Here is a 13,653-nt window from a genome sequence, read left to right as displayed (position 1 = left end):
AACTTTATAAAGGCACATACCATAGTTACATTATAATAAAAATAACTTATGTGGAAATGCACAATAATTCTTTTTCCTTTACAGAGAAGATATATACCCTCCATGTTGTAAACACTGCTTTGAGAGAAAAAGACACCGTGAAATTTAACCCCAGCAGTTGGTGGCGGTGGTATGATGAAAGATAAGGCCGAAGAGGCAAGCCTGGCCAGGCTGATGAGCTGACCTGTTTAGTACTCCAGAACCTTAAACAACGCTATTATTTCATTTTCTTGTTTAGTTATGTTGGCGAACACTTCCAAAATTACGTTACACTGTGGTGACAAGAAAACCTTTGTCAGAACCTGGCACTAACAGGAACTCCTGCTGTGGCTGAACATTACACGTGATACTGAGTATTGCTGTATTAAAAACAAAGGATGCACATAATTTTATAAAGTAGTTTTTTAAACCAATAATGGAAATGAAATTTAATCAATTTGCTTTTTAATACTTAAGTTCAAAAATGAAAAATGGATGAACTGGTGTGAGATACTTTAAAAAAGTACTGCTGGTTTCTCCTTATCCTGGGCTTTGAGGATTTTTGCATCTGTGGGCATAACTGAATTAAACTACAGTTAGTTTTTTAGCCAGTTCAGTCATATACTGCCATCAGTATTACAGTGATTTAAAAATAATCTTTGAGAAATTTTCCTTCCTTATCCGTATGTTAGAATAGATCAGAGAGGGCAGGAGAATTATTCAATTCCCAGAAGAAACTTCCTGAGCCTGGGTTTTTAAACTGTGGCATGAAGTTGGGTCTGTTCCTTGGTTTTATATGTTCATTTGTATATTCATTTTATTCATTTGGTCATCCTTCTGTGAAGTCAGTCAAAGGTTTTTAAGTAAAGAAAATAATATAATGAAAGTGATGTTTTGTGCAGAGGACTTTGTTAGCAGTCCACATAGAGAGATGTGGCAGGAGGGAATTTGGAGGTTTTGACATTTTCTCAGGAGAGACAGAATGAGTCTGTGTTCAGAGCAGCAGAATACATAGAGTAACTGATTAACTGTTTTTACTCTAACATACAAACTCCAAGAATATTTTCTACCCCAACATGCCCCAGTAACATATTTTGCTTAGAAAATAAAGTCAACAATGAGCACAGGAACATTAATAACTGAAAACAGAATTCTGAGTCGTGGAAAGGTATTCTAGAACATAATATCTGTGAGGAACTGTTACTGTTTCCTGGATTAGCTAGGTCTTTCCGTCACAGTGAATATAACTAGTGAAAATAAACAAAACTAATAATTATGAAAACTAGACATGTTAAAATTAACTTGAGTGAAAACTGGAAGGAATCCAATCAGCATAAAAAATTCTGACCTATTAAGTTTGACCTGGAAAACTGTACTTGGCAGAAGTACCATTTACACATAGGAGTCACATTTGCAAACTTGGTAGAAGCTGTAACTAGGAAATTCTGATATACAAAAAACACGATTAATAAACTCAAATCTTTGACAGAAAATTTACATGGAAAAGAATCTTGAGAATATCAGTAAAATGAAAATGAAATAAATATGAAGGGGTTTAACCAAGACCTATAAGAAACTGACCAAGAAATTATTTTAGTTAAGTATCATTTAAAATTTAGCATCCACTATGAGAGACAATAACATCAAAGGAATTAAATTGGCTCTCATCAAAACGCTCAGAGGATCCCAATATCTGCCTGGCAAAATATTGATACTCTTAATTAACATTTTGAGGGGCAGGAGCCGGATGGGACAGGGGCTAACACTGTGAAGGAAAGAAAATAACCAAAGATCACAACAGCACTGGAGCAAGAAGAAAATCATCCCTCATGAAAGTTCCAGAATGAAGAGAAAAGAGAAAAAGCTGTATATACTTAGATTATTGAATCATTCTACAAAAGTAATTCTGTATTCTATGCTAACTGCTGGATAGGTGCTGGATACACAATGATATACAAAGCACATGTGATTCCTGCCCTTGACAGCTTATCATCTACAGCAGAGGTTTACAAAATACAGGCCTGGGCCAAATCCAAGCTAAGAAGAGTTTTTATGTTTCTAAAGGGTTGTTTAAAAGAAAAATCAAAGAAGACTATGCTAAGGAGCATGTGCATGGCTCCAAAAGCCTCAACTATTTTACTGTCCAGGCTCTTTATAGAAAAAATCTGCCAACCCCTGGGCTAGAGAAGAAATAAACTTTAAACAAATAAATATAAAATTATAACTATGCTAGATGCTCAGGAGGTAACGACAGGGTAGTGTATGAGAGCTAACCACATGGGGCAGGTGGTCAGAGAAAGCTGCTCTGAGAAAGTGATATTTAGACTAATACTTATAAATAGAGGTGGAAGACTGGTGGGAGGAGGGGAGATGGCTGGCACTTTCTGGGCAAAGTGAAGGGCAGTAAGGAGGCCTTAGTAAAGAATTTAGGGGGAAGGTAGAGCTCAGAGATAAGCACATGCTTAACATGCACAAAGTCCTGGGTTCAATCCCCAGTACCTGAATTAAAATAAACAAACCAACCAACCTAACTACCACCCATCCCCACCAAAAAAAAAAAAAAAAAAAGAATTTAGCACAGCTAAGACACTGGAGGAAGCCCAGAGGGGCCAGGGTGAGGAGGGTGGTATAAAGCACAGCTGGAGAAGCTGGCGGAGTCCAGATCACAGAGTGCCGTAGGAAATGTTAAGGAGTTTGAACCCTATTTTAAAAGCAATGGAAAGCCACTGAATATTTGAAGCATGGAAGGGGCACGACTGACTTTAAAAAGTCACTACAGCTGAGTGAAGATTTACAAGTACTTCTATTTAAATTCAGCATGTGTCCAGAAAATAAGCGGTACTGTGTTCCTAAACTGACTTGAGTTTTGTTTGGAAAATTGTGAGAATGTGAATGGCAAAGGATGTATCCAAAACTTTATTTGAATCTACCTGGTACCAGAGAGTAAGCTGAGAGTGAGAATTTGGATCACTTTTTGATTTGGAGAATTTCTTATCAATATGGTGGAATGAGTAGCTGATAAGAAGAACCCCCTCCCTGCCTTTATGATTCACACACATAGAAATGATAGATAAAATAGCCTCCCCACACGTATTTGTGAAAAAAAAAAAAGTTAAATTAAAATTAAAAAGCACAGGTGAACTCTTCAGGTGCCAACAATTTAAAAAGAAGGTGAAGTCACAGCAGTGGTAGGTGTAGTGGTGAGTGGTGCTGACTTTTGGGTGAGTCTAGTTGGATTAGATTTGAACTGCACTGAGTAAGACTCTAGAAGAGGTGGAATTAAGGTTCTGGGTTTCTGATGGAGACAGAAACAAACAAGAACAGGACACTCTGAAAAAGAAAGAATGGATTGGAAAACAGTAACAGAAGAGTATTAAACATGAACATTTACTACCTTGAGTATTGCACAAATAAAATCCTATTTCCAGTGAATGGAGTAACTTTAGAGAAGCACTTGCGCCATTAACAAAGATATTGTGTAACAAAGGGGCAAGTCATCTGATTCTACACCAGGGTAAAGATAAAGCTATGGGGTACAGGTCTGATTTGATCCTCTTATCTAGTCAAATGCTTTCTTATTTCCTATTTCAGATTAAAGACACCCAAGGCACTTCCTAGAATAGATCAAACACAGCTTGAATGCTTTCTCTAAAAACTCTCAAGTCCAAATGTTCCCTAGATTGGAAAGATATGCATTAACAGGACTTTCAATTCCTGTAAGTTTCTGTTTATGCTTCCAAGATATTTAACTTATAGCAGCTGATAACATCAAGTTGAGATGTTTCTGAATGCATGATTTTCCATGTAGAAATAGCTTCATTTGTCATTAGACAAAACTGTTGATGGCTGGGCTTGGTGGCGAATAAGGAGTAACTGCTTTATGGGTGTGAGGTCTTATTTTAGCGTGATGAAAATGCCTTGGAACAAGACAGAGCTGGTGGTTGTACAACACTGTAAGTGTACTAAATGCCACTGATTTGTTCACTTTAAAATTGTTTATCTGATGCTATGTGAATTTCACCTCAACAACAAAAAAATTGTTGAGTTACAAAGGCTTGGCAAGTAACTCTATTAGCTAATTTCTGCCACATTCTATGCTATGAGCCACCTGACAAACATATGCACCTGGTCACAAAGACAGACTAGCAAGAGGGCCAGCACAGAACAACAGAAATTCACTATCAGCAGGAAAACAAGTCTGTTATACACCAGTGGTACTCCTTTCACATGAAGAGCATACAGAGCACACCACAAAAATGGTTCTTCTCTGAAAGTGAGATTTGGAAAAAAACCAAAAATTACTCTTTAACAACTTTTCTCATTCCAATCTCAAAGATTAAGGATCTAAGTTTATAAATTTTGTTTTTAGATGTAAACACATAAAACTTAGATGTCACAGGAGTACATTATAAAAATAAAAGGTGGGATATCTTACCCCTGAACTCGAGCCCCCGCAGCTGGAAAGTCACCAGACCGTTGCCTATCTCTATAAGGTGCACTAACGCATTGAGGTAGTCAGAGGCAAGAATGAAACAGTCCCCCGTACTGTGGTTTCCCCACCGTCCTAGGAGCAAGTCACCACAGAGACTGTGTTGCAGGGATCTGGTTAAATGTTCATAAAAGATGGAATTCAGATTGTTGTCATCTGATCCTACAAGAAAGGATTAAAAAAATGTTAAATTTTATCTTAAGTCCCCTTAAGGTTGTTAAAAGTATCAAAAAACTAATTTCCACTTAGGGTTATATCTCTATTTCTTTGGCAAGGAAGGTAATATTTAGATACCCTTACAATTTCTATATAAAAATGAAATACAGGATTAATGGGAGAAGTTTCAAATTTAGAGTTAGGAGTCATATAACCTCTCTGATCTGTGATTCCCACCCATAAAATGTGAGAATTGGATTAGATGAAATCTCTTTAATAGTTCATGATCTTTTCTATTACTTTTTAATTAACCATGGCTTATATTAAAACCATGCAAGAGAAATGAAAATGATGAAAGAAATTCAGAACTAGAACAAAAAAGCATACTGGTAAAGGAAGTGGGTAAAGCAATACAAGATCTGAACAAACTGGATAGTCCTAAACAAAGAGACGCTCATCAGTCAAAAAAGCTGTATAATGAGATGCCTAATACTAGCTTAAAAGAAGTAAACTGTATATATAGAAATGGCAAAGAACCTACAAAATTTATTAATCACCCTTTAAGAAAAAAAGTTGGGATAAAACATCACCGAATAAATGAAATGACCATCTTTAAAAGTAACCCATCCAAAGCAATGATCTATAAATGGGTGCCCAAAGTATAAAATGAAGAATGGCAAAATACACTAAACTTAATAATTATTTTAAATTCAGCCTAACTAAGCAATAAAATAAAAGGGAAACCCTAGGCTCTAGCTTCAATAAAAGTTGTATTTAATGCTCTGTCTGCCCATTACAAAAGTGCGCATATTAATTCAGGACATGATCTTTCTGATATGCAGGATGGCGTCTTCAGCTTCGTAATTCCATGTCCCTTACAAGGACATACTGGAGCTGAGATGGTTGTTTTATCTACCAGAACATGACACAGTCATTAACATCAAATAACCAGTGCTCCTTAATCCAACTTTATAATCATGAATCAACATGATTATTATAGTTTAGTTTCTCAGGTAGAGCATTTGAAGCAATCTGCAAGTAAAATGAATACAAATATTCCAGTCTATTGGGAGTCATATTTCTCTTAGTAAAATAATACACTGACAGTCTGGCTGATACATTAATCTTTTATGGTGAGATTCACCCTCTCCGTGCCAGATTACTAACAGGTGGGCTAACAAGAAGTTATTTCCCAAAAAGAACCAAACTTCAGATAATGGTAACACCACCAAAATGTCACCCACTGAAGCCCTATCTTAAGTGGCTGTGTGGCTCCTCCAGATGACATCTCTGACACCATGAACTAAATGAAATTACATATTTACCTAAACATGTAGGGAGGGAGGAAGCACATTTTTCATAAAATAAGTATAGGTCAGATTGCATACTCTTTAAATTACACCTCACCAGTTTAACTGTGTTCGTTTTTAACCTATGTAAGAACAATCTTCGAATGGCATTTTTTAATTACTATCGGCATTCTTAAAATGCGTTTTATAAAAGATGGGTATATAAATTCTAGATCTAATTCACATATACTTTGCTAAAGTAAAACAAAATAAAGCAAAGCAAAGAATATTTAGTTTTTTAAAAAAAATGAACTTTGGATTCCATAGAGGATTCCCAATAGGTTGGGAGTGAAATATATACATCTACAACAGATTCCTTAGACTTGCTTCTTGACTCACAAATAGAGCTGTTACCTGGATTCCTATCAAGCTGGGAAGCCAATCTGGTATTTGAATGATCCACTCGTTTTGTGCTGAAAATGGCAAAATAAAACATATTTAGGAGGTTTTTATATTTTTTAAATGTCTAATAATTAACAGGTAAAAAAACATATAATATAGATTAAATATATATTATTCCTTTATGAAAATATCTGGGAAAACTCTATGATTAAATATTGATAAAGCACTTCAATAGAACAATTTTAGGGGTAAGGATTTATTTTTTACTCTTCTAGGTCCACCATATATAAACACAGTTTTTTCCTAACTGTTTCACTGAACACCAAATATAGAAAGACAGTCATGAGTTTAGTGTAAAAAGACAAAACAAAACAAAAACTGATCGCTATGAAAAACTGCATACAGTGCATGAAACACTCCTTGCAAGGGGAATGACTAGTGGCACAATGTTCTTTAGAACAGTGGTTCCCAAAATGTGGCCCACAGAACCTGGAACAGGGGATCAAGACCTTTTCAGGGAGTTTTCCAAATCAAAACTACTTTTTGCCTTTTCTAACGGGGTTACAATTGCACTGCTGGTGCAAAAGCAATGGTGAGTAAGACTGCTGGTGTTTTAACGTGAACCAACGCAGTGGCACCAAACTGTACTATTTTTCATTGCCACCCATGCACAAGAACAAACAATAAATAAAAATTCAAGTTTCACTTAAAAATGTCCTTAATGAAGCAATAAAATTATTAAATCACAGCCACTCAGTCTTTTTAATATTGTGTGTGGCAAAATACACATAAAAGTACTTGTGCTGTATTCAGAAGCAGGATGACTGTCTCGAGGGAGAGCATTTGTGAAATTGTTTGCTGCACTATCTGCTTTTTTCCCACGGAAAATGTTTCTACTTGAATGGCTGACAGATATAAACTATGATTATTCAGACTTGAGCATTTGAGACATTTCTCAAATGAAGAACATGCCTGCCATTTCAAGGAAAATAACTGACAATATCTGTTGCCAATAATTCAAGGTTTCAAGCAAAAATTAAAATTTTGGAAAACTTTCATCTACCACGATGAGCTTGATAGCTTCTCAGTACTTCTGCCATTTTCTTTTGAGATTGGTGGTAATATGAATGAATGTATTTTTAAAATATTGTATAATGAGTCAAAATTTGGAAGATCTACCATTACTCACTGAACCAGTGTTTTCCAAATGATCAGTAAAGATGTTATAAAAGTATGCATGGGTAAAAGATCCATTCAAAGAATAAGACATATAAGTAGATTTTGATGTAATACAGTCCCCAAAATTCACTGGTACAGTTTTAGATTCCACATTGCCACTAATCTTTAGGAAACACCATCTGTCAAGTTTTCGTGAAGAATTAAAGAAAAATATCCACAATTGTCTAAAAAGGCTATTAAAATACTTCTCTCTTTTCAAACTATTTATCTGTGTGGGGCCAGATTTACTTTATATGTTTCAACCAGAACAACATACTGCAACAACAGATTGAATGCAGAAGCAGATATGAGAATCCAGCTGTCCTTTAGAAGCCAGGCATTTAAGAGATTCACAAAACTATAAAAACAGTAACATTCTTCTCACTGATTCTTTTTGGTAGGATAGGAAACACAGTTATTCTTCATGAGAAAAGTGTTATTTATGTTAATGTGTAATGGGTTTATTGTTGTTATTTTTGTATTAATTAATGAACATTTACAATTCTGAGTTTTGATTTATGATTATGGTAAATATTGGTAGGTAAAAACCCCTATCAACGAGTCTTTGGAGACTTCAATAAAGTTTAAGATTGCAGGTAAAGGGGTTCTGAGATCAAAAAGTCTACAGCGTCTGCCACAGACATTTATTATGGACTAAATTTAAATGCTGGCCTGGAAAAAAAAAAAAATGATATGAAATACTGACATTCACCAGAAAGAGAAACACTATGTATGGTTTAAGATAAGAGACCAGAGCAAGTTTCAAATCCGTAAGCCAGTTCATTGTTAAAAAGGTAAGATTACCATTTTCACGTATCACATGTGCCAATGTGTGAATGTGGAGAGAAAAACAGTCACAGAGACGGCCAGTAGAATTATAGTTAGTACAAGCTCTTTCTTCAATACATTAATACATATTAAAAGCCTTTAAAATGTTTAAACTCTGTGACTCAGTAATTCCCCTTTAGATATTTTAAACTAAAAAAAAAAAAAAAGAAATTTGGAGAGGTTATACACAGGATAGTTACTAGACATCAGATTAAACAGTTAGCCTAAGGGACTAAGCTTAAATAGAAAACGCTTTATCAAAGATGGTCATTAAAAACTTATCTTCATGAAAAACCAGAAATGACCTACAAAAAGTTAATCTCTAGAAACAGCTATTTCTTAGAAAACTATGAGATAACTATGACTGCTATAATGATGCAACACTGTATAGCATACAGTTTCAGTGTATTACTACTGTGGTACAATCCTAGGAAATAAAATTAAAGGACAGAAAAATGAGTATATTCAACTAGAACTATGTTTTTAAAATCTTATAAATAGAAAAAAGGTAGAGAAATAGAGTAATTATTCTGACTTCCAATTTTATACAATTTTGAAACTAAAAGTATTTATAAAATTTTAGCAAAATATTTCAATACAAAAAATTATTAACCATGAACAATTTATAATAATGCTGTTAATACTTTTTCCTAGTAAAAAAGATAAAAACCAGTTTTCAAATGTTTTTCTTTTACTCACTTATAGTCTCTCTCCCAGAATTTCACAGGTCGCACATATGAAGTGATGAATATTGCACTTCCCAGAAAGGGGTTCAGTGGAGTAGAAAAGAAGGCTGATACGGCAGCCTGGACAAACAACATGGCTGAATCTATGGGAAAACTGGTTAAGGACCTTAATATTCATGAGTACATGCACGCACACACATGCACACACAAATACACATACACACAAATACATCTCACAAACACACTGCAATTATAGCAATTAGAAAAATGAGGTTCATCAGAGGAATAAAAAAAAGGTGTCACTAGACAGTATAACAGGTCGAAGTAGAAAGATACAGCCAGGAAAGTACAGCCTGACAGGATGCTTTGAAGGGAACCAAATAAGTATCTGCTAACATGTACTTGGTAAAAGTCCATGTATCACTCTTGGGTAGAGATGCATGGTTTTAATTTTCCAGAAGATAAAAACTAAGATTTACAGATACAAAAAGTCTACGTATCAACATCTATGTGGTCACTAATCTTCACATTTATTTAGAAAATACTTTTAAGAAATGATGAGAACAGAAAATTTTGAACATAAAGTTTAATTATAATCATACCATTATGCAAAATGTTTTAAATCCCCATTCATTTATAAATACTTCACATTTTGCATACATTGAAAATTCCTGGACTTACACATAAACATAAAAATTTTAATCAGCATTACTTAATTACAAAGCCTTAATACTTTTCTCATGTTTAGATGATCTATGGAGCACAGATATTAATAGAAGTTAAATAATCAAAATCAGTACAGGTGTGGACTCAAAAGATTGTGAATTTTTGAAAATTTATCATATAGTAACCTGTCTGTATTCTATGCCTATGAAAGGTTATGGCTACAAACCAACATTCTCACCAAGACTATGACTGTCCTTTCTTATAAAACTTTTATTAGAAGGATACGGGGCACAGCAAAGGGCTGAGCAAAAGCATGGAAAGCAGAACCCCATGTAATCTGCCATGGGGCAATGTAAGTGTACACAAACTGCAACTTATAAAGGAGCTCCCAAAGCTGCAGGAGGAAAAGAAAAATGATCAGTCAAAAGCTTATCAGATTTTTTAATTAGAAAATGAAAAACCTCTAAAATGTATTTTCTTCCAAATAGGGAAATGACACTGAAATTATCGGCCATCTGCATAAAAGGAAAAGAAGTAACAACTGCCAAAACACTGCACGTTTCTCTTTTTCTTTTTCTTTAATGGAGGTACTAGGGATTGAACTCAGGACCTTGTGCATGCTAAGCACGCACTCTGCCACTGAGCTATACCCTCACCCCTTGCACATATTTTTAGGTAAAGTTAGTTAGTTGACTTATGGGTTTGTGTTTCATCTGTTAAAAAAATCCTGTGCTCTCTGTTGGTTATATTATTATCATAAGAAAAACAAAGACAGGCAGGAAATCTAGATGTCTGTAAATCTTGAGCAATATACATACATATACATTTATATTTATTTATTCTAAGACATTTCCCTCAAATTTTAGTGCTTTGAAAACCGTGTATGTTTTAAATGTAATGCCAAAAGGAACCTGAAACCTGCCAGTCAAGGGATCCAGTTGTAATACAGCTGTCATTGCTGGTTTGCCTAAGACTTAGTAGCGTGCATTAGGCATCTGTTCACTGTCAGAATTGTCGCTGCCAATGGAAACACAATACATCTTGGAATCTTATTTAAATTAGCATCTGTTTTGTTGCTGAACACGTCTTCAACACTGAAACAGAATTCCTGTGTTCGCCCAGGACTGCCTCTGCATGCGAGGCAAGGCAAGGCCCTGTTCTCAGAATGGATCACAAAATCTGAAAAGCAAGAGGCTCTGACTAATTCAGTGCCATGATTCAGGCACCAAACACCTCATATTTAAATTATTTAGCTGATTTACAAATGAACGTTTAATTTCCAATTTAAAAAAGAAACCACAAAATCAACCAACTAGAAAGTGCAGATGAACCCCTACATTCTTTGTCATGACTCAAAATTACGCTGGCAATCCTCGGTACTAACATGATCAGAATGACAGGAAGTAAAAGCAGCATGTGTATTATCAAGATGTCATTATAATTGCTTAAAAACAGTGATTCAGAACGCTCTTCAGTTTCTAAATGTGAAACAGATTGTACTCAAATTTTGTAATATTTAAAAAATGATACGCATTTACAAGGATAAATGGTTAGTCGATAAAAATATTTTTGTATAGAGTAATTCTTTTCTTGAAAGATTATTAAATCAATAGTACATCTTACAATGATATCTTAAAATAGAAGATATATCTAAAGAGATCCCTTGAATATTACCTGCTTATTAGTAACACTGTTAAGTTCTATGAAGTAACCATACAAAACGCAAACTCCTTAAGGGCGGAGTTTTCTGTGTTTTGTTAACCGATGTAGCTTGAGCATCCAGAACTGTTCTGGAACATGTTATGCTTTCAAAAACAATTTGCTTAACAAATGAAAGTATTAAGAAAATCCAAATTAATGTGCGTTAAGTGTAGTGACTATTTTAAGGATTGTTTATATTTTACTACAACTTTCATTCTTTCATTTTTTTCCCAACCAGTATAAAAGAAGTTTCAATACAATTTCCAATGTAAATATTAAATTCATGAGAAATCGCATGCCTTTTTATACAAACAATTCCCTGATTAACTTTCTGGCTTCCTCCTTTGGTTAATCTTGCTCACTAGAAGAGGAAATAAATGATAAAAAATGCTTACAAATTAGTGATTGAACAAATACAATATTGCAATATTTTAGAAGCTATTTATCACAGTATTTAGCTCCATGTTTTGAAATTGACTATTACTAAAACCTTGTTCAGATCCATGGTTTTCACTGGTACTTCCCCCATCCTAGGTCAGACCTCTATCACATCTAAGTTACTGTCACAATCTCTTAAGCTGTTCTCCATACCTTTAGGTTCTCTCTTCCCCAACTTATCCCAAATATGGCTCACCAGGCTAACTTTCCTAAAATTGGGCTATCATTGTGTTTTGCAGCTGTTCATATGCTTCAGCTTTCTGTTACCTATCAAATGGGATAATATATGTCAAAGTCCTTTGAATGTGGTCAGTGTTAACATGAAATCTAAACTCTAATATACAAATAATCTGCACCATCTATTTCATTTAGAAAGCTGGTTTGGCAAAAAGTTTCTTAAAGTGGGAGGCAGAAGTTTCAGGTTTTATCATCTCATTTGTCAAAGGACTAAAAGCACCTATCTCATAGGTATGTAGCATATTTCAGAAACATTTAATAAATTTCAGAATATTCCATAAATAAACTAATTTCTGATTGCTCCCATGTGGCCTCAGAGCCCTCAGTATCTACCCTCTTCATTTAGCTATCAGGTTATTTCCTCCCTCCATCTATCCAGCAGCCCAAAGACCAGTTCAATTATTATCATGTCTATTTCTAAAACTATTCAAAACCACACCCCCTTTTGGAAGATCCCACATACTAAAAAATGTATACTTGTTAGAGTTTCTCTAATTTTTCCATGTAACTTAATCTTACCTTCCTAGCTACAGTAAGAAATATGTCTTCTGTGGATCATAGTGACTGGCATTGGTTCGGATTCTAATATGCACCTAAATAGTTGGCTGACTGAAGAAAAGGTATTACTTAAATAATAATGAAGCAGAATCCTCACTAAATAGCATACTAATTAGGGCGACACATTTTACAGATGGGGATATTTCTTTCAGTGATAAATTACCTTGTTGAAGAGTATGGACATGAAGAAGAGATCCAAAAGCATGGTCTCTGAAAAAGCTTCATAGTCAATTTTGAAAAAGAGCACAGTGAAGATGACTGTGACATACTGATATGTAGGGCTGCTAAAGGAGGATCGCAGCAACTTCAGACCAGCAATGGTGATCATTAAAGCACCTAATCTACAATACAAAGAAAGCAAACTCATCAGCTAGTGACTGAAAACTTCAGAAACTCTACTAACTTCAGAAAGATCACCATTTTACTTACTAAACTTACTTTCTCTCTCTATATATATACATTAAATTTAAACTTTTAAAACCATTATAATATTCTTTTCTAGTAATAATGTATTATGATTCTTGTCTATTATATAAATAAGCAAGTTTAAAAAAATAAGTTAACAGCATTGCAATTCTGACATTTGGTTCTCCAGTTTCTCCATATTTCTATTGCTTTAACATTAGTAACATTTAGCAAATAAACAATAGTAATGCTTACCCAACAACATGTACCTAGTGTAGGGGGTAGGCCTACAGGAAGACTGTGTAGGCAAGTGGCCACCTATATGGCCTGACTTAACACAGTACACAAAAATAACCATCTCTAAAACTTACAATCTAATATTAAACTTATTTAATAAATGTCATCTCATAAAATGGTAGTTGACAATGAGCAGTCTGGAGTAGTAATATGCCAAGAGCAGAAACAGATGTTCAGAAAAGGGAAGTCAGAGATAAAATTTCACCTGAATTTTCTACACAGTGCTTTATACCAAAGAGATACTCAATGAGATACCCAAAGAGAT

General features: G+C 34.6%; 1 protein-coding gene across 6 annotated transcripts in view; it reads right to left on the bottom strand.

Moving 5' to 3' along the window:
• PCNX1 (pecanex 1) overlaps positions 1 to 13,653 on the bottom strand; it is a 183,506-nt gene that overhangs the window by 53,391 nt on the left and 116,462 nt on the right. For all 6 annotated transcript variants that reach the window (XM_064486077.1, XM_064486078.1, XM_031453981.2 and 3 more), the window contains 5 exons: positions 12,850 to 13,027; positions 10,038 to 10,146; positions 9,100 to 9,229; positions 6,367 to 6,425; positions 4,454 to 4,669 (listed from right to left, as the gene is read on the bottom strand). In XM_064486077.1, the coding sequence (XP_064342147.1) occupies positions 4,454 to 4,669; positions 6,367 to 6,425; positions 9,100 to 9,229; positions 10,038 to 10,146; positions 12,850 to 13,027 (692 nt within the window). The remainder of the gene's footprint in view (positions 1 to 4,453; positions 4,670 to 6,366; positions 6,426 to 9,099; positions 9,230 to 10,037; positions 10,147 to 12,849; positions 13,028 to 13,653) is intronic.

Source organism: Camelus dromedarius, chromosome 5, assembly GCF_036321535.1.
Source record: "Camelus dromedarius isolate mCamDro1 chromosome 5, mCamDro1.pat, whole genome shotgun sequence".
Classification (NCBI taxonomy): Eukaryota; Metazoa; Chordata; class Mammalia; order Artiodactyla; family Camelidae; genus Camelus; species Camelus dromedarius.
This window is presented reverse-complemented; position numbering and strand designations above follow the sequence as displayed.